Source organism: Gymnoscopelus microlampas (genome assembly GCF_963454915.1).
Source record: "Gymnoscopelus microlampas genome assembly, chromosome: 6".
Lineage (NCBI taxonomy): Eukaryota > Metazoa > Chordata > Actinopteri > Myctophiformes > Myctophidae > Gymnoscopelus > Gymnoscopelus microlampas.
Window position 1 is genome coordinate 47,535,640 of NC_139943.1, and position 24,432 is coordinate 47,560,071.

The following is a 24,432-nucleotide window of genomic DNA, read 5'->3' on the forward strand; positions in this document are numbered from 1 at the left end:
AGAGTTCTCAAATTCTACCCGACTCTACGAAGATGTATGCTAATTATCAGTGCCTCGGGTTCCATTTCGGGTTTTTGGGCCTAACATTATGGTAATTGTTCGGGCCGGCCCAGTTAGGGCGGAGCCCGTTGAGAACTCTAATTTGAATACTCTCAGTGTTAAATGAACATTGAGGATTTCCCAGTGTATTACACAGTATGTAGATGGATTTAGACAGATTGTCTTTAATGCCCATGAGGCTCAGACCTGTGATATGATGTTGCAGAGCCACTGTGGATCAATGAAGTAGAGTTCCTGGAGCTGAAGTGCAGGGTCGTCATAGTGGAACAGAACACCTACAGAGATACACAGTATGTTAACTGTAAATGTAACACGCGCGCGCACACACACACACACACACACACACACACACACACACACACACACACACACACACACACACACACACACACACACACACACACACACACACACACACACACACACACACACACACACACACACACACATGCACGTTTCTTACTTTTTCCCCCCTTTTTTTGTCAAAAATAGGACATAATATTTAATAGAATACAATGTGCTCTATTGTATAATTTAACTCATTTCAACTTCAAGCGCTAAAACCCCTAATACGACTCAGTCATAGCTCCATCTTACCAGCTTCACTGAGGAAGTGGACAGCATGTGGGAGCTCGGCTTCGTCCAGCTGAAGCTGGTTGTCCTGGATGACCTGAAGCAGCTCGTGGTGTGTGAGGACGGGGAACTCTGGAGGAACACTGGCTCTCTCCTGAAGAACCCTGCGCTCCAGCTCCACATAACTCTCTGGCACCAGCTGCCCCATCACAGGCTGACCCTGGATCTGGAAGCAGAATGGAGGCGAGGGATGTGGGGAAATATAGAGGAAAGAGGTTGAACGAGAACGAGATGACATTGTGATGGGATTTCTGCTTCACAGTCAAATCCTCCGGGTTCATTTAACTCTAGTGAGAGTGTGCATTTGTTTACATTTTCACACTCTCAGGTCCTTATTTTGCGGTGCAGCGCTTCGTTTGTCGCCAAGGACTGTATGTTGTCCATCAGCTCAACTGGGAAACGGTTTAGTTCTGCCTGGCTTTTGTTGTTACTGTCTTTTATCTCCTTATGTTTAGACCAGGGGTCTTCAACAGGGGGTCCGGGACCCCTAGGGGGTCCTCAGAGCTACTACAGGGGGTCCGCCAAATCTTTGTGTGATAGGATTTATTTTTTATTTTTTACATTAACCACTTGAACCCTAGCATCCCTTTTCTGAGGAGAACTTTAGCCAAAAATAGCAGATCTACAAGCTCACAACGCCTCGCGCTGCGAGGCGTTGTGAGCTTGTAGATCTGCTATTTTTGGCTAAGAGTTATAGGTGTAGAGGGAAAAAAGAGCAGCAAAAGTTTATCTGAAACACAATTTTATACAATATAGAGGGGATCCCTGCTTCATCTCTCTCTTAGCTAGGGGGTCCTTGGCCTGAAAACGTTGAAGACCCCTGGTTTAGACGTTAATTATTTGATTTCCCTCTGGCACTGCACCCATGACCTTCTACGTCTTGATATATGGTCTTGTTCCTGTAAGTTCTTTCAAGCTTCACCTTTACTGAGGCAATGAGGCATCCCCCCAAAAGTGCTACAGTAGCAGAAGTAGACAGGTAATTTGTCCCTCTGTCCAGTAGTGGTGGGAAAAAAACGTTCATTTCAGCAAACGAACGATTTTGTTCGCGGCAATGATTCGTTCAAATGATTCGTTCACGTTCTCGTTCAGTGGCGCTATTTTCGAGTGAAAAACACCATCGCGGAAGCGTTATTATTACGTCCTGCCCTCAGCCTGCCCTCCCGTCCTGTGTACGGGCGGGGGGGATGGGGGGCATGAACGATAGCGTGAACGTTAACAGTGACATAATAGACAGATATGATTTGAGTGACTATACTGTCCAAATTGGGACACAAATATAATATTTATAATTGATATTTCATTTTTGCTGTTCAGACTTAATAAAAAGCAATCCGACTCCAATCTGGATATTCCAAAAATGTGATTTGGCCTGCCAGTCCGAACATGGCATCACAAACGCTGCGATCATGACTTGACAACCGCACACTCTCCTCACCTTGAAGCTGGTGACCTCCCTCGCGATGGCCTTGCGTAGCTTGGCCACGGTGTCCGAGTCCTCGTGCGCCGACACCATGTGGTAGTCCTTGATGGCTGGGAAGCCCTGGTGGTTCAACAGCTCTTCTCTGATCTTGGCCAAGCAGGCCTGGAGCTGGGGCTCCTCGATCACATCTGTGTGTGTCCCCACCAGGATGACCGGGGACAGCGGAGCTGCTGCCTACAGGCCATGATTATACCACAGATATACAAGAACATGAGGTCCACTCCTCCACTCCAAAACATGTTTTTTGTCTTATAGGGGGAAAACATACAACATACATCTTTGTCACTTCACTTTTATACAAATAATGTAAAACAATCCAACAAGAGAGACAAATTATGAAGGCAGGCAGTAACCTTTCGCCTATGTCCATTTATAATATATACCATACTCTCGACCAGCTCGGTGGCCTTGGGGTTAGACTATCTTCCCTGAAACTGGGAGGTTGGGTTTCAACCCCCGGCCGGGTCATACCAAAGACTATGGAAATAGGACCCAATGCCTCCCTGCTTGGCACTCAGCATCAAGGGTTGGATTGTAGTAAGTCCCTGCAACATACTAGTCATGTCCAAGGGATGTAAGCCGCCTCATGCTACAGAAACCAGAGATAGAATCCTACCCTGTGGGCCACATGGCTCGGCAAGGCTACTTATCTATTCCCTCGATACACATTGTATAGTAACATACCCATAAAATGGTGAGTACACACAAAGTATGAATGTTTGTCTCTTACTTTGATGTTGAAGAGCCAAGGTTTGAGGGCATCCACCTGGCTGGCTCCTTTACTGAGGTCATACACCACCAGATAGAGAGCCCTTGGAGTTAGGAAGTGAGGGTGGGAGACACTGAACTCTTCTTCACCTGTCGACAGAAAATAGTGAAATGCAACTTAATGTAGTGTGTACTTGTGTAGATTAATTATTTTCAGGAGCAGCCTCCCATGTTTTCTTTCAAGAAATTCAGCAGATATGGGCTGTCCTAAGCAGATATCCAAGATTAGAAATCGACCCTATCAAGGCGTATTTTGATTAAGCAACAATCCACATAAGCCTACTTATAGCCTTCGATGTTCGAATCCTCTCGTTTATAGCCTCTAATGCGCATATCAAAATAAACCACCTTGAAAACAACATTTATTGTATTGTAAAAAAAAGAAATATGGGGTCACAGCAGACTTTCATCCATTGGAAATAGTGCATTTTCTTATCCGGTTAATTAATCATTAACAAGTTTCATTTAATGCACATCCCTAATTATACATTTTCATATATTTTTTCTAAATAAAATCCTATGAGCAGATCATTCATTTTAAATGCAAAAACATTCATTACATTTTATTTTCATGGCAGCAATCATGTCATCATTCTATTTAATTAATGATGAATCTCTAATTCAATAGACAGCTCTTCATTAGACAGTCCTTCATATCCCAGGGCCAGTGTGAATTGCTTTTGATACACCATGATTCCATCATGTTGTATCTACCACCGTGTCCTGACGCACCTGAAAAGTCCCACACGTTGAGCACCATGTTCTTCTTGTCCCTCTCCCTGATGATCCAGTCCCTGACGTCAATGCCAACGGTGGTCCTTTCCGTGTACCACTGCGATCGCTTCCGCTTCATCAGCTGTTGGATCAGGGTGGTCTTCCCACTGCCCGCATTCCCTACCACGATGAGCTTCATCCTATTGTAGGGAACAGCCTTCTTTAGACGTTGCCGCAGGAACCTGTAAGAAAAGAGAAGATACATGGAAATGATATTAATACGGATGGGAATTTATTTAGTATTTACACAACAAACAACACACAATGGGCTCTAGTTTGAGGGCAGTGCAATGGCGTTAACTACCCCCTCGTAGTGTTTTCTTCACAAAATATCCCATCAGCGCGGAGAGGTGTGTGTTGTTCCTAGAGTTCTCAAATTCTGCCTGACCCGAACCAACGTTTTTGGGCCGGGACGAAAATGTATGCTTATTAGTTGGGCCGAGCCGAGCCTGCGCTGCCTACTGGCGATCTTTAGTTTTTCTATTTGAGGGGGGGTTCGGGTTTTCGGGCCAAAAATGTTGGTAATTGTTCTGGCCGGGCCCTGTTCGGTTCAGCCCAGTTAGGGCCGGGCCTTAATTTTCAGGCCCATTGAGAACTCTAGTTGTTCCTGAAAATATTGCTTGCTTGGCAATAAAGAGCTTCTAAGTTCTGTGTTGCTGTAGACCAGGGGTCTTCAACCTTTTCAGGCCAAGGACCCCCTAGCTGAGAGAGAGATGAAGCAGGGACCCCCTACTCTATATTGCATAAAATTGTGTTTCAGATTTTTTTTTTACTTAGTCTGCTCTTTTTTCCCTCTACACCTAAAAAAAGAATGCCAAAAATAGCCGATCTACAAGCTCTCAACGTCTCGCAGCGCGAGGCGTTGAGAGCTTGTAGATCTGCTATTTTCGGCTAATGTTCCCCTCAGAAAAGGAATTCTAGGGTTCAAGTGGTTAATGTAAAAAAACTACACCCTATCACACAAAGATTTGGCGGACACCCTATAGTAGCTCTGAGGACCCCCTAGGGGTCCCGGGCCCCCTGTTGAAGACCCCTGCTGTAGACTGCATGGCTTCTGGGGGTAAAAGGGTACCGTATATCACGACAATGTGAACATTTTTTAAATTTCACACCCTAACCTGACAATGTCTTTGGTCTTGCTGCCGATGTGCTTCAGGTCCAGCTGGAGGCGCAAGCCGTCCAGGGGCAGGTCCCACAGTCTCACCAGCTTCCCCATCTCATCGGGGAAGGAGCGCAGGCCGGCGTTACGGCTAACGTCCAGGGACGTCAGCTCCTGCAGAAGCCCAATCTGAGGAGGAATCTGAAGACAGAGCACGGTGACTTACAATTAACCACATGAACCCTAGCATCCCTACTCTGGGGCAACCAGTTGCAGCGCCCTGCATTGTGAGCTTGTACTGTAGGTCAGCTATTTTGGGGCGAAGAGGTTTGGTGCAGAGGGAAAAAGGAGGGGACCAAGTATACACCATTGAGAGATAGGGCTGTGAATCGTCTGCTATCTCACGATTCGATTCGATTCCGATTCTTGGGGTCACGATTCCGATTTTTAACGATTTTTTCAAAACAAACAATTCTCGATTCAAAATCGATTCTTGATTCAAAACATAGGATTTCAGGATCTACTCCAATCTGCTGGCATGAGAACAGAGTACATTTATAATTGTAAAGGTTTTATCAACTGATAATAATGTAAACGCACAAAGGTAAATCCAAGATCCTCCAAAAAAAACTAAACGTTTTTTTTTCTTTTTTCTTTTTTTGAAAATCGATTTAAAAAAAAATGAGAATCGATTCTGAATCGTCCAACAGTAGAATCGCGATTCGTATTCGAATCGATTTTTTCCAACACCCCTATTGAGAGACTCTGGTCAACAAAGTATACATACTGTAGGGGTTGAGTGGTTAAAGGCATTTGATTTACACCATAATATACAGATATTTTTGTCACAGTTTTAGTTTACATGTGTTACATAACAGTTTTCTGTAGGTTTCTTGTTCTGCAGTTTAAGTGAGAAAGACACTGAGTGAGTGAAAAATAACATTGTTAATGAAACACATGTTAATGACAACAGCCATTAAATTAAATTAAATATTATCAGTCCTGTGAATATTCAAGTGTGCAGACTTAATGCTGTACCTCAGAGAGCTTGTTGTCACTCAGGTGGAGTTTTTCCAACCTGGCCCATTTGTAGATGGGTCCACTCAGATCAAGAGATGCGATCCGGTTCTGACCGAACACCAGTTCTCGCAGGTTCACGGATGCCCATGACACGGGGCCCGGCAGGAAGTCAATAGCATTGGTTTTCATGTCTACTGAACGCAAACTGAACAACATAAATAAGCTTTAGGAATGGGTGATCAATTTGTGTACTGTCAAATGCAGATGGCTGATGAACCAGCTGATGATTTTATTTTATTTCATTTTGGTAAAAGATATACAAGTAAAATCACAATATAACTTCAACCCAGGATAACACATTAACCCATTGAGACCTGAAGCCGATTCTACATGTCTCCTAAATCTCAACAGTTTTCTGAAAAACGTTTGTTTCTATATCAGTGGTGCTCAATCTTTTTCATGTCAAGGACCCCCAAAATTATATGTATTTGGGCGGGCCCCCATCAAAATATTTTGTTCCAGGGACCCCCAGAAGCAACGATTTGAGTTCAAAATGTTCGCTTTAAAGATATATATATTCAAAGATTTGCACACATTTTCACGATTTAAAAAAAATAGCAGATATACAAGCTCGTAGCGCGGCACTCGGTGCCGCGCTATGAGCTTGTATATCTGCTATTTTTGAATAGCCCAAAGTGTAAAATAATGCTTTTTAGCTCAAATCTAAAAATGAGACAGTTCCAGGTCTCAATGGGTTAAAGCGTAATGAAACACTTGTTTCAAATGTGGTCCTGACAATACACAAAACACTGAAACATTATGGGGGTATGGGTAGGCGATGTCAGTGTTATACTACAGTAAGGACTTAAAGCACATTTCAATTCTTTGTTACCAAACAGTTTCAAAACTCTTGCAATGTAAAGCCTCACATTCCTATCATCATTACCAAGAATGTAGCCTCACGTTCCTTAGCGAGAATTACTTTTACAAAACCACCCAATACTTACTTTACTAAATCAAGTACAGCCGGAGGAATGCAACTGAAACTGTTGCAGGCCAATTTCAGTGTTGCTACCTTGGATGGCAGATAGGACAGAGAGCCTATAAAAGAAAACATTTGATATTTCTTCACATCATGACTATCCCAAACATACATAAGATTGGGAAAACACAACAGCTGAGTTGTCGAATTCATTCAAGTAATGCAGCAATCCTTACTGAGTTTGTTCATGGAGGCACTGAAGGTCTCTAGTTTGGGACAGCCGGTCAGAAAGTCAGGGGAGATGTTCTCCAAACTGTTCTTACTCACATCAAGCATCTTCATCTCAGGCAGACAGAGAAGAGCACACAGCTCAGTCATTCTATTGCTGAACACAGAAATGCACAGACAACATCACCTTTAGAATTCACTGATTAGCAAACAGAACTACAGAAGCACTAACTTTTCCTAATTTGCTCTAGAGTACTTTAAAAACTAGTTCAGATGTAAGAATTGCAACAACATGAAACAGTTTTAGAATGTTGAGTATAAAAAAGTGCAGCAGTGTGAACTAGCAGAACATATTGACAACAATTTACTGAGGAGATTGATCATGTCAAACCTTCATTATTAGAAAATGAACAATGGCGGGAGCTTACATGACAAAGAAAACGGCACATTTATTTTGAGTACTTATGGACATGGTTAACTGTATTGTGTACAGGACCGTTTTAAAAAGGTTTTTAATCATATATCTTGATTCTTTCGCAAGGTGTTGCCAGTTCCATTCAGTCTTATCACCAATCTTAGCTAGCTTTGACAGTCAGTTATTGTCAAGGAAAAAGGATGATGCTCCATCATGAAAAATGAATATCCCAGCATCCTACCCCTCCATGGACAGCTCCTCCAGTCCATTCATGGCCTGGCCCAGCTGGTGTGGGAAGGTGGTGATCTGGTTGAAAGACAGGTTGATTTGTCGTAGCGACGGGCAGGAGACGGTGGGCTCGAGGGTCAGCAGCGGGCCCACAGAGTTGCGGGAGACGTTGAGCGTGCTCAGCGAGGGCAGACACAGCAGCTCCGCTGGCAGAGACTGGAGATGGTTGCCTTGGAGATCCAGCCGAGTCAAACTCTTAAAGCTCTGATGTAATGAAAACAAACGGATGACTGTGAAACTATGGGGTAATCGATAAAGTGCAGTGATTTAACATTCCTAAAATAAAAGGTGTCAAATATAGTTACATTTGAGTGTTTAAATCTTAAAATGACTTAATTGATGCACTGACACTAGGGAATCCACACCAACACATAAAGTGTTGCAGACATCTATTAGACCGAGAGTGGTCTCATACTGTATGTAATTGCAAATTGAATTAAATCAGTTAACCCATTAAGACCTGGAACTGTGCCATTTTTAGATTTGAGCTAAAAAGCATTATTTTACACTTTGGGCTATTCAAAAATAGCAGATATACAAGCTCATAGCGCGGCACCGAGTGCCGCGCTACGAGCTTGTAGATCTGCTATTTTTGAAAAATCGTGAAAATGTGTGCAAATCTTTGAATATATATATTTTTAAAACAAACACTTTTAACTCAAATCGTTGCTTCTGGGGGTCCCTGGAACAAAATATTTTGATGGGGGTCCGCGGCCAAATACATATAATTTAGGGGGTCCTTGACATGAAAAAGATTGAGCACCACTGATATAGAAACATAACGTTTTTCAGAAAACTGTTGGGATTTAGGAGACATGTAGAATCGGCTTCAGGTCTCAATGGGTTAAACATACAGTTACAGGTCAACCTACCTGACACAGCGCTGAGGGGAAGTCCAGCAGGTTGTTGTGGCTCAGGTCCAAGCGGGCCAGGTGCTCCAGGTTTTGCTGGACAGAGCCCTCATCCATCAAACAGCTCAGAGTGTCCAGCTCATTCCCTGACAGGTCCAGGAGACGGATTCTCTCCCTGTCCGCGGTCAAGGGGGTGGAGATCTCCCCGGAACCCAGGACTGGGGAGTAGATACCTGAGGAGGAATATAGTACATGCCATTGGATGCAAATGTACATCTTTAAAAAAATATAAACTCTCTGGAAGATGGCTTTACACAATTTGAATGGGTTCCAATTTTAATTCATATAGGATTCACCTCAGATTCAGAAAACAAGTTGCTAGTGAAGTTTTTCCTGTGATCTACATCTACTTTATGTGTGGTCCCCCCCCCCTTTCTTTTATGAGCGGATAGCAATGATTAATAAATTACAGCTAATTACCAAAAATTGGGTACCAGCATCTGCAGACCATGCCTACAATTGTAAATTGCATGTCAAATGTTTTATACAGTATCTACCTTTTTGGTTGTGGCCAATCCTGCCATGTCTCCTCTGTAGAGGCTCATTAAGTTCCATATCATTTTGGCCACTCTGGAATTAAGAAAGACAAAAAAGTAAACAATGAGAGAGAGCAACAGCGGAACCTTCAAAACCCAAACACAGGGAACGCGCCACATGGTGGATGGAGGGTCACACCTCTGCACTAGCATGCCTGCGGCGTCCTTGCTTCCTCTTGCTTCCCCTCAACTCCTCCGTAGAGTTGTTATGGGACATGGGAGACAAGGTGAGTGACAGAGAGTCACTTCCTACAAAAGTAAAAGCACATAAAGTTAAAGCTGCAATCAATAACTTTTTTTTGTGAACACGTTTGTATTTTAACCAATCTGTATGGCAGAGTATGTTGATACGATATAACTAATTGCTATGTTGGTGTTTTTTTTGTTTGGTTCTATATTTTTAGAGAACTAAGTCCTGGTACTAATAGCGCATAGTTCCTTTTTCTGATTTTTATCCCCACTACTGAGGCTTAAAGAATGACAGTGTCAGTTGGTTCAAACCACGCTTGTAAGGCTTCTCATCTGCTTCTTCCAGACAATTCCACTTCCATGCACAGAAAGTGCAATATTAAAACCTCCCTAAAGCATGCAGTGAAAAGTGTAATTTCTATAATGGCTATCTGAAAATTGCACTGGTCTCACTGGTTTGAGTGAGACTCACCATCACTCTCCAGGTCATCGTTGAGGAACAGGCCATCATCCATAGATACGAAGCTGAAGCTAAAGCTGGAGCTCTCATCACTCTCGTCCGACATGTAGCCGGAGGTCAGGCAGGGGTCACCCAGGGACCTGGGAGGACCTGCGGTGCTCTTTGACCTCTGGAGGGACTGTACGTAGCGGGCCAGCAACGCCCCTTTACCTGAGGACACAAAACACAGTGCAGTACATAGACCAAGAACAACTAGAACAAGAACATTGCTTATGGATTTGTGTGTTAATGGTATTTATTTTTCTCCTTACTGTTGTTGGTTCGGAAACTGGGGGATCTTCCTCGGTCGGCCAGCAGGGGTCCCAGCCAGGCGGCGTCAAGGTGGCCGAGGCGAAAGCCCCCCAGGCAGAGGGCAGAGTTGTTGAGGTCCAGGCCCAGACGTCCCAGCAGCTGGATGACGGCGGGCCCATCGCCTCGCTTGACGCTCACCGCCAGCGCACTGCGAAGGTGCTGCTCATGGACCCCCTTGCTGAGCAACAGCTCCACCAGCTCCAATGGTCCTCCCTTCTCACACACCTAACAAAACACCAGTAAGAGAAGATTCATGATCACTTTTTTATATTGTAGGCGTTCAGACAAAACTCTTAAACCTGCATTTTTCTTTTCTCCATTTGAAACAATGGATAGTACAGGTACATTTAACTCCATATTACCAGTTCAGAAACATATTATAATAGATATATTTAGATGTCAAAGTATACAGGACAGTATGTATAAGATGTGTCAAGGGATACAAAAACAATGGACACTTCTAGTTTCAAAATTAAATGAAGCAATATCTTGAGTTGAGTTAGATTTAAACAAAAGCCAGCTTTTTAAATGACACGATACATTTGTGAGTAAAGAATATGGCTAAAAGAATGAGTCCTCCGCCTGACCCTTGAGGAGTTACAGGCCCCTCCGGCTAATTCCTTTCGACCTCGGCTTGAACCATACCATACAACATAATAGACCTTTAGTTTGACGTCACTTGCCTGAAATGACTGAGATATAATGTGCATTTCTCTATTATAGTGATCTGATTTATTTTTTTTCCATTCGTGAGAAGGGGCAGAAAATCGATTCGTAATCCAATGATGATACAGAGCTCTCAGTAAGAAATGTAGGAAATCTCCTGATACCAATATGCAATAAGTAAAAGCACACAGATTTAACCCATTAAGACCGGGAACGCATCTGTGTCATTTTTAGATTTCTTTGGCTATTCAAAAATAGCAGATCTACAAGCTACAATATCCCAAAGAAATCTTAAAATGACACACAGATGCGTTCCCGGTCTTAATGGGTTAAGACATGGCACAGCAACCTCTCGCTCATAAGAACAATCACCCGACTAAATGTTACTTACATACACGTAATACAAAATAGCCGATCTACAAGCTCACAATGCATTGCACTACGAGGTATACATAAATCAGGCTGCCATCAGTCCCGAAATCCAATCAGCATTGGTAGAGCCCTGACCGTGATGTATGAGGTCCAGCGAACTCTGTCTCTCACCTGGTAGATGAGGGACTCTGTCTTGGTCTTCCTGTTGATGTCGGCTCCCATCTGGATGAGACACTCGGCTATCAGTGCGTCTCCATCCTCGCAGGCCTTCTCCAGCATGCTGTAACGCAGCTCAGTGTCACACCACATCTTAGACAGAGCCAGACACGCTGACCTGCGGAGCTGGGAGACACACACACACACACACACACACACACACACACACACACACACACACACACACACACACACACACACACACACACACACACACAAACAAACACAGAGAGTAGAGTTGTGTTTGATTTTGATTGAGTATGTACATAATAAAAGTCCCTCAGCAGTGTAATAGGCTCTATGCACAGCAGCCATTTTTGGAGTGAAATTGGGCCTCTTCCTTACTTCCTTCCTTCACAGGTGTTACCAATGATACAAATGAAGGCTCTGTTCCATTTAGTGTAGCACAGTGGTTCTCAAACGTTTTCATTTCAAGGACCCCCATAACTCTTATAGAGTGTACAAATGGAACCAAATGGACCCTTCCATTTGTACACTCTCAGAGTTACACATCCGTAAGAGGCCATTTGGAAACCCCTCAGGGAACCACGAGGGTCCCTGGACCACACTTTGAGACCCACTGGTGTAGCAAATGTTTCCAGTGAGCCAACATGCACAATATCAGCACCCTGACTCTGTTTGACCAGAATGGAACAGAGTATCAAATTATACATTAGTATCATTAGTATCATTGATAACACTTGTGAAGGAAGTAAGAAGAGGCCCAGTTTAGTTCCAATATGGCTGCTGTGCATAGAGCCTATTTGTATTCACCGAGAGGCAAGGAGAGGAAAGGAAAAGGGGGATTCCTATTTGACCTAATAAGCTTTTACAGCGTGGCTCCAAAGAGGGGGCTCGGATTGGGCTGAAACCTTGCACAAATTGGGAGCCATGCAACATTTTCTGTTACAATCAATGACTGATAAGGCTGCACTGGGCAGTAGCCCAAACAATCTTGGTGTTGAAAGTTTCCATGCAATGTACACACACACACTCAGAGTTAAATGAGCACTGATGATTTTTACAGTGCCAACATCTTACTGGGTTGTTGCTCTGATCAGGAGTGTCTTCTCTGAGCTGTGTAAAGATCAGTCTGTCAAAATCTTCTCTCTGCAGCTCAGCAGCAGCTCCTGAACACGCATCTAACATCCTCAGAGCCACCTGGAATCCCTACAGAAACATGATATGGGATAAAGATTTCCTGTTTTTCAGTTTGTTTTAATTCACTGTGAACTTGTACTCAACACAATGGGGTGCAAATTGCAGTTAGCATTGTTGTATGGGATGTACTGCTAATGGGTGAATGCTTGCTATGCAATCTGTGCCACACCATTTGATGTCTGTTCAGTTGTGTTAAACAAGAAAGGGGGCTCGCAACTCACTTATAAAATGCTCAAACTTTTTCACAGCAGCAACAGAACGACGTTTCGACCTTGCCGTCTTTTTCAAGTTAGCACAAGAACAGGAAATTACATCTTTATATATCAATGGTACAAAGGTGTGGACAAATTGCCATGGTTACCAGCCTTACCTGGTGACCAGGAGTGCTACCAAAGATTATACAATTTCAGATATTTGAGCATTTCAGTTGTGTTATCCATTAAAATATGTTGTTTGGGTGCCTGTTCAGTCTAAACATAATATAGCATGGCACAGCTATTTACTGTATCTCTTTCATGCTGCACTGAAATGTTGACCACTCTCAGGTGTGTGCCAAGAAAAAATGGTTGCATTTCTTCAAAAGACCATGTACTCCATGTAAAGTTTTGGAAAGTGTTTGATAACAGTTATAACAGATCAGCTAATAGTATCTAATTGCACACCACATGTATCATTTGCTGATATTTCTCTGTAGATCAAAGGAACAGCTAGTTATTCAAGTCTGTATCACGGCACCTCTTGAATACATTATACCTAACATAGGTTATAATAATGAGGTATTATACACAATGGACTGAGGAACTGCGACCTCACATTGTGAGAGATATTGTCCATGACAGAATGGTATCAACATCAAAGCCACACATCCAGGTCACCTTCAGTAGCATCTCCGGGTCCTCTTTGTACTGGACCAGGGAGGTGACCAGAACTGAGGCCAGAACTGGTACGATCATTCTGGACAGCTTCTTCTTGGACACGAGGTAGTAGAGCAGGGTCAAGCCCCAGTAGTGGATCTCTGTGGGACACCAGGAAGTGAGTAATGTCACCACTAGTAACTTAATCATTAATCATGTTAGCCCTGACAGTAAGGGACAAATGTGACGTTCATTCTACCAAAATCACACAATCCTTGAGACTAAGAATGGATTACGTTGACCATTGTCTGGGCCTTAAAAACAGCATTGAGAATAAATAATTGCACTATAAGAACACATAATGAGGGGCTATGTACCGTCATATCCCAACAGTACCTACCTCGTTCCCTTGGGAACATCTGTAGCGTGTGTAGCACAGTGTCTATCGCCCCCTGCTGGCAGAGGAGGTCCACTGCACCAGAGCAGTCCGCCAGAAAAGACAACACTTTCAGACCACACTCCTGTATGTACACACTGCTGATAAACTACACGCACACCCACATGCACACATGGACAGATAGACACACACACACACACACACACACACACACACACGATCAATTGGCTTCCTTTTGCTATTGGCTTTTTTTCTTTTTCTTTTCTTTTTCTTTTTTTAACCACCGTTTCTATTTGTGTTTGTCAGGTACATAATTAATTTTATTACATTACATAACATTCCAAACATAATATCAGGCATCGTATTGCCACGTCCTAGATCATTTTCTGATTCTGAATGTGTCTTTTGTTTTAGCAGATCTTGTTTTCTTGTTGACAACAATACTCACTGCTTTCCTCACTGAGTCATTTGTTACTATTTTAGTCACTATTTTAAAAGTCCCCTGCTCCAGGTTTAACTTAACATCCGAGCAGCCTGTTATCATTTTTACTTTATGTGTACTTCCTAGTTGTATCTGTTCATATTTCTTTCGCAACGTTGTTACTGTATGTGGATTGGAGACACATTGCATTTATACTTTATTACTGATGCGACCAAATCCAGCAATATTACACGAGAGGGTGTGCGCTATCGTGATTATTGGAACGACAATGATGGGGTCAGGAACGAGGCGGAGCACTGAAGTGCCAATAATCACAGTATAGCCACCCTTGAGTGTAATATTGCGATTATACAACAGTTACCATCAAAATAAAACGTATACAAATGTATTCATATTGTGGGGCATTTCGCTCTCAAAATAACAACCTTTCTGCGAGTGTTGTCTCTGTGTTATCCTGGAAATACATGGAGTCTGAGTCTCTGTTTACTCAGCCAGTACAGACCCAACATTGAGATGGCTGTGCACTAGAGAACTTTTCCAAAACTGAACACACAGAGAAACAAAACTCCCTGCAATTAAGATATTCGATAGAAATTCCACATTTTGTAATGACAGATTTAAACTTCCCATGCTAAGTATCTAGCCTAGATACTTAGCCGGCTCTGCTCTGCGAGACTGTGTCTGAGCAGCACAAATGATTAGGTGTGCTGTCATGCTCGTTTGAGCCCGGGTAGAGAGAGCCTATCAGATTGCTTGGTCGGAACTACCTGTTGTATAATGCATTACAAGCCACACCCTGAGGATAAGTAAGTGATGAGTGTCACTAAATGCCAGGCGTAAATGGGGTCACAGTAAACTAGCAAAGGATGACCCCCCAACAGCTACTACTGCTGTATTCTGCTGCTTACTGTCCCTTCCCGGGTGTGGCGTTTGTGAGAGGTTCTCTGTAGAGTCCCTACCCTGTTGAGGACCTCCAGGTAGACAGTGTGAGCCCCTTCCACGACACACTGGTTCTTCAGGACCTTCAGTGATATGTCCACAGTGTCCGGGTCTGCCACTGAGCCGCCGTGTTCCTGCAGACTCCTGTCTGAGAATGACATGTTCAAGATCACTAGAGATCAATACGCTCACAAGAAGCTTACAATGGTCTGATCATTATAATAAAATAAGTACAACCTTAATCTATTGAGTCCGAGCCTAATTCACAGAGGCCGAAAAAAGGATTTAAACTGAGACCATGTTTGTCAAGAGTTCACAACAGAAGAGGAATACCGATTGGGAGAGATAGGCTGGATGTGATTAAGGCCAATAAAGATAAATAAAGATAGACAGGGGGCACAAGTTTAAGTTGGCTTCATTTTTGCTCCAATCCAACTCGGGGTTCTGAACCCAACAGACTAATTTAGAAATATTAGCAGACCGGCGATAACACTTCAAATTGGGTACAACTAGTCCACTGTCAGATCTAGGTCTTTGTAGATAGTCTTTTTTGATTCCCATAGCTTTTCCTCCCCATATAAATGAGGAGGTTAGTTTATCTAATTTGAAGCAAAAAAAGGAATGAAAATTGGCAAACCATGGAACAGGTATACAAAAATGGGGCAGAACATTTTTCATTTTTATGAAGTTTACACTCCCTGCCAAGGATATATTCATAATGGCCCATCTATTTAAGTCTACTTTGTAAGTGTGCATGCGCGCACACACACACAAATCTAATTTAACCAATCTAATTAAAGTGTTTATTCAGGATATCCTCTACAGAAGGCTTATTCTACATATTGTCCTAATTATTGGTGATCTGAATGCACCAAAACAATCTGCCTGAGATCATCCAGCAGGGCCTTATTGACGGTTCCAAAGTCTCGCCTTGTCACAATGGGCTTTTTGCCCCTCGGCTGTGGAACTCACTGGCTGGGGATCTCAGGCAGGCAACCTCAGTGTCCTCTTTCATATCTCTTCTAAAAACTCACCTCTATTGCACATCTATTTCATAATTTATGAACTGTTGTACTAGTTATGCAATTTCTGATCTTTATTGTATATTTACTGTTGTTATTGTAAAGCAATTTGTAACTTGTTTTCGAAAGGTACTATATATAAATAAAGTTATTTTAATCTCATTACATTTAATTTTAGAGCAGGGTGGAGATGGTATCACCCTCTCTCTCTGTCTCTTTCTCTCTCTCTCTCTCTCTCTCTCTCTCTCTCTGTCTCTGTCTCTTTCTCTCTCTCTCTCTCTGTCTCTTTCTCTCTCTCTGTCTCTCTGTTTCTCTCTGTCTCTCTCTCTCTGTTTCTCTCTGTCTCTCTCTCTGTTTCTCTCTCTCTGTTTCTCTCTCTGTTTCTCTCTCTCTCTCTGTCTCTGTCTCTCTGTTTCTCTCTGTTTCTCTCTGTCTCTCTCTCTCTGTCTGTCTCTCTCTCTCTCTGTCTCTCTCTCTCTGTCTCTCTCTCTCTGTCACACTCTCTCTGTCACACTCTCTCTGTCACACACGCACGCACGCACGCACGCACGCACGCACGCACGCACGCACGCGCACACGCACACGCACACGCACACACACACACACACACACACACACACACACACACACACACACACACACACACACACACACCTGGGCAGAGGAAGGTGAGACTGGCCTGTAGGGCCTCCATTTGGAGATCTGGTTCAAAATTGTGGATCTTCATGGCTTTCAGGATTTGACTCATGGCCATATTCAACTCATCCAGACTGGCCGTCCTGCATAAGACACACAAGAACACGTTTCCTCAAACAGAACAAATATAGCATTTTCTTGCCCTGCTAGCGGTGGGGATACAATGTCAGTCTGTCTGTCCAACACTTTGGTCCCAAAAAATAGATCCTGACTGGTTGGATTGCCATGATTTAGCTGTGCACCTTGTCCCTCGAGACAGATGTGTTGGCTCCCACAATTTTCAAATGCTTCCGCCCAGGGGCATTCTAGGCATAGGCAAACTAGGCAGATGCCTAGGGTGCCACCTGCTGGTGGGAGCGCCAAAATTGCACCCCCCTCCACCCATTTCTTTCTCTTTTTTTCAAATTTATTTTTCTATTTTATTTTCAAAAACACAATGTTTATGGGGGGTTTGCAATTCTTTAACCAATGGAAAGGGTGCTAATTTAAAGATGTTTATACATTAGAATGTGTAGATATTCATATACAATATAAGATTTTCCAGCTAAACCTAAATATAGCTGATGTGTCGTTTCCTTTAGCATAGCCCTTAGGCTAAAGTTTATACTTGCAAAGAAGATATCTCAATGGGCAGATTGCCATAAAACTCGAGAGTACCACGGCCTATAGGGGCCTCAGGTGAGATTTATTTGTCTAATACTCAAAAAGAGCTTCAGAGTTGACACGAACACGGATAAGTGTGTCTTAATCTCTACAACATCAACATCAAGAGTTCACACATAGTTTGTATTGTAACCATTCATAAGAATAGGCAATAGGGTGCAGATACTGGTATGAGACGGTGAGACCTTGCTCTCAATACGTCACACCCCACTCCATAGAGTAGCATGTTAGGAAAGCCTGGGTGGACCCCTCACCTGCCCTGGAACAGGAGATGGAGAAGTCTGCAGGCACTGGTGGAAACCTCCAGTGAAGTGGCATGCCTCTTCATCATCTCCACCAAGTTCACATGGAGGCCATTGGACAGCAGCAGAGAACGCATTTTACCTACAGTACACAAACAGTAACGTGTGAATCTATAAAATATATTATTTTGAGCACCAAATGGGGGTGTTTTATCACAGTGGGACCGGATACTATCAGTTCTCCGTCAGTAAGGTAGAGTTCCCATAGACCCATACTATAATATACAGTACACAGTAAACAGCATAGAGTCAAAACTTTCAACACAGGTCACGTGATGACAAAAATAAAAAAAATACAAAAGATGTCATTACTGTGACTGCAGACAATCTAAAAAATACCTGGTTTGAAAGGGAACCTACAGTATGAGCAGGGGTCAGGGGACAAATACATACTGTGCCCCATCATTCTGTTTATTCATGTTTTCTTCCACTTGGCCATAAAGTACATCCACATGACATTCACAGGTGTCAATACATGTTAATGTGCAGTACGTTTCTCACGGTTGTGTGTGATGAGCGTGCATAAGGCACTGGTAGCAGCGCTGAACACTCTGGGAGAGGAGGAGTGGAGCAACATGGATGCCATCAGCTGTCTGTGGACGGGAGTTCTGAGAACAAACACATAATCACAACTAAACTCAATTATGACAATGAGTGGTTTCCTCATTGGATGCCTAAATGAGACAAGTCACTTAAGGGAGCAGTGTGCAGACCTTATTTCTTTGCCTTTGATCTTTGTTCGCCTTCAAAAGGGTTTGGATGCGTATGCGTTCTTTGATCTTGCTCTATTACGCTAGCTATTAAAATCTAATTTTTCCACGTGTTTGTTAGACACTTTTAACCTGATGTCCCTATTTTGGACGTCATTATAGGCAAACTTTCAGATTTCTGATATTTTTTTACGTTTTACAGAGTTCATAGCACGTCACGGATGAGCTTGTATATCTGCTATTTTTTTATATCCAAAGAAATATAAAAATGACACAGATGAATACACGTTTTTAATGGGTTAATAAAGTATATCATCATAATCATACCTTTCCTCCTGCTCCTCTGCTGAATGGTTCAGTCCATCTCCATGTAACAACAGGCTGTGAATCGCCCAACACGCGGCTTCCTGGGGGAAAGCAAAAGGTTCATGAAGATTAGAAAACCGAACGTTGTGTCAAATGGGACAGTGCTGAAAGCTGACACGATTTGTTTAGTGTAAAGCAGTGTTTCTCAACAGTTGTGCTGGGAACCAACGTTATTCCATTATGTTCTGACAGGTCATGGACCAAGAAGAACGTTAGTAGTCATGGATCCTGACATGGATCCTGAAAATCCAGGTCCCATCAGATGAGAATCCCTGGTACGTTGACTGGGAACGTTGATGAGTTTACCTAAAGTAAACTCTAGTAAACTAGGCTAAACTAACCTCAACTAAGCTCACACCAAACCCAAACTGAACCTGTCTGAGAGATGTCTGTTAGTCTGACTGACCTGTACATGAGGCTCTGCAGCATGGAGCTCCAGTGCGGTGCAGCAGACCTCCATCCACTCCAGACCCAGGTCATCCACCTCCTCCTTCCCCCGGTTCTCCTCTGCCTCGCCATCCTCCAGGCCCCGTTCTGCCACCGCCTTGCTCTGCACGATGGTCTCAGCTGTGGGAGAGGAGAAAGTCACAGCATAGAATTCATAGAAAAACTATTTTGTGTAACGCTAGTGTCCATCCTATTGTTAGCAAGGTTTACAGAAATCAAACTACTGCCAGTAGTTTGCAAGATATCTTGTTTAGGATGGATGGACACCAGGAACAATCAACATTTCCATCCTTAGAACCCCACCCCTAGTAGGGCTAAAATGAGTAGCCATTACCAATACAGTGGTTCTGTTGTAACTATCTCTTGTGCTATTTAGCACAGCAGCTATGCAAAGTGTACAGTAGTTTGTGTTACTGGAGTGGTTCTCAACCTTTTCAGGCCGCGACCCCCCCAAAATAATCAAATTTGAACTGGGGACCCCCCACCCTGACAAGCACTTGGAATGTAGGAGTTTTATTAGCCTCTGTCTTAGGTAATATTTGACAATTTGGCCAATGTTTGACCATTTTTATAGCATAGTTTGTTGGTTACTTTTGATGCAGTAATGATCTCTTTTTATTTTTTAGAGGTATCAAAAGAAAAACAATGTTGCATATTAAGCAAATCATCTGGGGTCCCGACCCACAGGTTGAGAACCACTGTGTTACTGTGCACTTTTACCTTAGCGCTAGGTATACTCTTACTGTAGTTGCTTGTTTTAGAAGAGAATGCACTTAAGACTTCCGGTGATTAGTAGTTTTCTTGCCTACCTATGTTGAATGCACTTAATGTAAGTCGCTTTGGATAAAAGCATCTGCTAAATGACTGTAATGTAATGTAATGTCTAATAAGGACATCTAACAAACTCATTAATGTGTGTCCTGTTGTCCACATCACCATTGACTTTGAGAGCATGTTCTATATCTGTAAGGAAAGAATTCTAGGAATTCCCCAACAGGACGTCCTGTGACAATAATCTCTGTATAAATAGTCTGTATTTCTGTTGTTTGATGATGTTTTGACAGATTAGCGGTATGTTCATGTGTCTCCTCAAAGTTGGAATGCCCCACCCCTTATCACAAAATGCTTCACACAATTGTAGCACATAGAGGTTTTGTTGTATGTTGTCCTGGCTCTTTGCCTGTTAACCAATTAAAATCTATACTATACTTGGTTGACCGGAGTCCCTCAGAAAAGTGACTTTTCAGTTTTCGCTCTACATTAAATAGCTCAGCTGCAAATAGCCTATTAGCACATAATATCTACTAGCACACAATCTTGTATGCCCGTAGATCTACTATTTTTCTGCAAAAGTTTTGTCCAGAATACGGATGCTGGGGTTTAAGTGGTTTGTGTCCAGTCTTTCCTCTTTCCTTCCCATGACAACGGAATTTGCCTTGGGGACAATATGTGGCATTGTATGTTACATGTTGTGAATATCCCCTTCCGCATGTGAAAGCACAGTTAATACATTTGTGTAACATGGTGGCGTTTTAATTTTGTGTTAGATGAACATTGAGTGGGTAAGTCAGTACTACAAAGGAAGTGATTGTGTGTTTGTTTGTGTGTCCGTGGTGTGGACTGTACTGTATGTGAGAGAGAATAAGATTTAATTAGGAACATGCTTGTAATAAGCTAATGTACTGTGTTTGCATGCGTGTGTTTCAGAAATAGACTCAGAGAAAATTATAGTACGGTGCGCTAGGTGAGAAGTGTGTGTGTGTATGCGTGTGTGTGTATGCGTGTGCGTGTGCGTGTGTGTGTGTGTGTGTGTGTGTGTGTGTGTGCGCGCGCGACCGCGCGTGCATGAGTACGTGTGTGTATGCTCACTTAGCAGAGCCAGACAGGACAGTGCAGCAGCTTGCAGTGTGGTGTTGTCAGGGAACGTCTGACAGGCTCTTACTGCCACCCTCTGGACTCCATTCAGCACCAGGATGTTGTAGTAACTCTCTACGAAAAGACGAAACAAACGCAGCCTGGATCAACACCCACAACTACAGTCTCAGGAAGATAAAAGAGCAAAGAGATAAACATTACAACTCAGTGTTCAAACCTCAATCTGAAACTACATAAATAAAATGTAAAAATACAAAATAATAGAAACATCTAGAACTACATGAAAGTGAATAATGGCTTCGGTCAGCATAGATAGCAGGCATACATAGCTTCAAGTGCAAAACAGCATAACAGTATAGGTAAACATAAGTCTGTCATAGGTCCGTTTACAGTAGCCACGGGCAAGTAGCCATGTTGTCTGGGCAGTATATCAGCTCAGTGCTTATTCATCTGGCTGATGGCGGACAAATAAAAAGTACTCCACAGTCTTTTGGTGCAGCTGTCAAGACTAAGATGACACTTGCTGGCCTCCTGAAGTCCACGATCAGCTCCTTCCTTAGTCTTTCCAGCGTTGAGAGCGAGGTTATTCCCCTGGCACCAATGTGCCAGTGTATTGACCTCGTCTCTCTACAGGCCGTCTCAATGGCGTTGGTGATCAGCCCCATGAGTGTAGTGCTTAATGATGACATTGCAGTCGTGTGTGGTCATACAGTCATGTGTGTGTACAGGGAGTGGGGTCAGATGTCATATTTCAGATCCATGTGATGGCTTGACAGAAATCCAATATCCAGCTGCACATGGTTGGGTGCAGGCTTAGGTCTTTGAGCTTCCTTTTAGAGTATTGCAGGAATTATTGTGTTGACGGCCGAGCTGAAGTCAACAGCATCCTTATTAGTCCTTAGTATCCCTATTCAGGGCATGTCTTATTAGGAGAACATTTGGCAAAGATAGGCGAACAGTTGGTGAAGATAGGCGAACACAAATAGCAGATCTACAAGCTCACAATACGTCACGTTGTGATGTGTTGTGAACTTGTAGATATTTTGACGTACAACAATGTATATAGGGTTTAAGAGGATAAGTACAGTAAAATAATGAAACGATTGATAAATTGACAGATGGGTGAAAGGATTCACCAATATATAGAATATGATTCCTTTAGATGTATTCTAGTTTAATATACCGCACATGGGAACCACTTCCCCCATGAGATTTGTTGGGAAGCCACAAATGAACCCAAGCTGTGTGGAAACAGTGTGGAGAGAGACAGAGCAAAGGAAAAGTGTGTGAATTACCTCCAAGTATACAAGTGTACCATCACATTGGCTCCTTTGGAGACATTTCTAGTATGTCGCTGTCACAACATTACCCATTTAACCACCAAGAAGATCAATTCAAGCAAGACTGGGGGAAGTGGCATGATGCCACTGACACAAGGGAACTACATCTGCTTTAAGAAAATCACTAAATGATTAAGCACAACCTCCGTAACAACCACAAAAAGACACTCCACATGCCACTGCTGCATGAAAATTCCAGAACAGAACACTGGCTGGGTGGGATTTCAAAGATGATACATAAATAAATAGTAATATTCTCTTTTTCGTAACTTTTTTTTACAACAGGGATGAGGAGCCAAATTATCTTTTGTGACTATACCCAGACAAATGTCCCTGGTAGGACCATTGGGACCACCAAGGTATAAATCCTAACCTGACATGAACTTCCGGAACAGACAGCAGGCGGTCTCCTGGAGGTCCTCCACTTCAGGGAACGAGTCCATGGCAGTGATGAGCATGCTGTAACACCTGGCTCCCCCTGACATCAGCACCTCAACGTTACTGCCTGGGAGAGGAACACAAAGGAGTTCATTTAGACTGTGTCCCTTGCGTTGAATTTGTACTTTTTTTTGTTGCTATATTTACTTTGCTGGTCTACTTTTGGACCAAATTTGAAATATTGTTTTTAATTCCATTATGTTCTTGACATTTTATTTTCTCGTTCCTTTATTGGACAAAGAAAATGAGTTGACTTTAAGATTTGGTCAAGATTTTACATGTGGTGATAGTGATCAGCAACTAGCCTATGACACTTAATAGTTTGGCATTATTCCACAGTAAATGTTCAGTGTGTGACATAAAGTAATGTTTTCCCCACACTTTTTGTGTAGTCCCCACAGAAATTCCAGCAACCAATAAATGTAATTTCCCAAATGTTTCAGATGTGTCTACAAACGTTGTTCACAGCAAAACACAGTTCTTCCCTACAATAAATCAAATCAAAGCAATGCGCCTTCCAATTACAGCCAGTCAGTGTTGCCTTTTCCAAAAACAAGAAAAATACTTTTTGGGAGAAATGTTGAAAGCACCTTCAATGTGATTATGCTGTGTTCAATACAAAACATAACCCCCCCCCCCCCGGTTTGCAGCATAATCAGATTTGTGCAGAGATGGTATCCTAGTGTCCTTAGAGCAGGCAAGGAAATAAATGTGGATCAAAGAGGGAGTTAAGTCAGTGTGCTTTGTGTTCGCCTTTGTGATGAATGCCTGTTTCTTAGAAGCGTGATGAGGTGAATGATGTAATGGCCTGTGACCTATCGCTGTTAAACTAGGCCAAGTTTATGCGTTCTTCTGGCAGCGTGCATAAACAGAATCTGAGGGCATACATTTAAACATAAACATAAACAAGACACACAGATCAGCTACGTCCTCACTTAACACTGGCCGGACGTGGCCTTAGACAATTATCAACAGTATAGTTTAAATGTTTATTTATCCACATAAGGTTTTTGTGGAGCGGGCAAATGCTAATGTTTTACATCTATGAAGTGCCCAGTGCTGCGTTGTGTTTGTGTAATGTTGGTATTTGTTTGTTTGTTGATGTGTGCACATGTCTGCACTTAAACTGCGTTTCGGGTGGCCAATTGTATTTCTTTTGGTCTCCTCTTAGTTAGCTAAAATGTGTCTTTTTGCTTGTCAGGACTTGTGTTAACTATGTTATTCCCTTAGCCATTGGCTTTTAAACTTTGTTTTATTTTACTTTATTTATATATTTTATGCTCCAATTGCTGTTCAGCACTTTATAACTCCTGTTTTGAAAAATGCTAT

At 42.7% G+C, this 24,432-nt stretch overlaps 1 protein-coding gene across 6 annotated transcripts in view; it reads right to left on the reverse strand.

Annotated features, from left to right (window-relative positions):
• The window catches only part of lrrk2 (leucine-rich repeat kinase 2), a 64,497-nt gene that overhangs the window by 28,886 nt on the left and 11,179 nt on the right, over positions 1-24,432 (reverse strand). For 3 of the 6 annotated variants that reach the window (XM_084059202.1, XM_084059206.1, XM_084059201.1), the window contains exons 7-33: positions 23,039-23,170; positions 21,320-21,439; positions 19,410-19,570; positions 18,965-19,044; positions 18,420-18,559; positions 17,880-18,009; positions 16,921-17,045; positions 15,265-15,392; positions 13,867-14,011; positions 13,488-13,627; positions 12,493-12,621; positions 11,407-11,577; positions 10,158-10,422; positions 9,859-10,056; positions 9,337-9,446; positions 9,159-9,231; positions 8,623-8,834; positions 7,704-7,954; positions 7,056-7,204; positions 6,845-6,938; positions 5,856-6,042; positions 4,837-5,018; positions 3,677-3,900; positions 2,907-3,034; positions 2,132-2,350; positions 658-859; positions 247-335 (exon numbers count right to left, since the gene is read on the reverse strand). In XM_084059202.1, coding sequence (XP_083915328.1) covers positions 247-335; positions 658-859; positions 2,132-2,350; positions 2,907-3,034; positions 3,677-3,900; positions 4,837-5,018; positions 5,856-6,042; positions 6,845-6,938; positions 7,056-7,204; positions 7,704-7,954; positions 8,623-8,834; positions 9,159-9,231; positions 9,337-9,446; positions 9,859-10,056; positions 10,158-10,422; positions 11,407-11,577; positions 12,493-12,621; positions 13,488-13,627; positions 13,867-14,011; positions 15,265-15,392; positions 16,921-17,045; positions 17,880-18,009; positions 18,420-18,559; positions 18,965-19,044; positions 19,410-19,570; positions 21,320-21,439; positions 23,039-23,170 — 4,184 coding nt within the window. The remainder of the gene's footprint in view (positions 1-246; positions 336-657; positions 860-2,131; positions 2,351-2,906; positions 3,035-3,676; positions 3,901-4,836; positions 5,019-5,855; positions 6,043-6,844; positions 6,939-7,055; positions 7,205-7,703; positions 7,955-8,622; positions 8,835-9,158; positions 9,232-9,336; positions 9,447-9,858; positions 10,057-10,157; positions 10,423-11,406; positions 11,578-12,492; positions 12,622-13,487; positions 13,628-13,866; positions 14,012-15,264; positions 15,393-16,920; positions 17,046-17,879; positions 18,010-18,419; positions 18,560-18,964; positions 19,045-19,409; positions 19,571-21,319; positions 21,440-23,038; positions 23,171-24,432) is intronic. The other 3 variants (XM_084059205.1, XM_084059204.1, XM_084059203.1) reach the window with 3 other exon arrangements.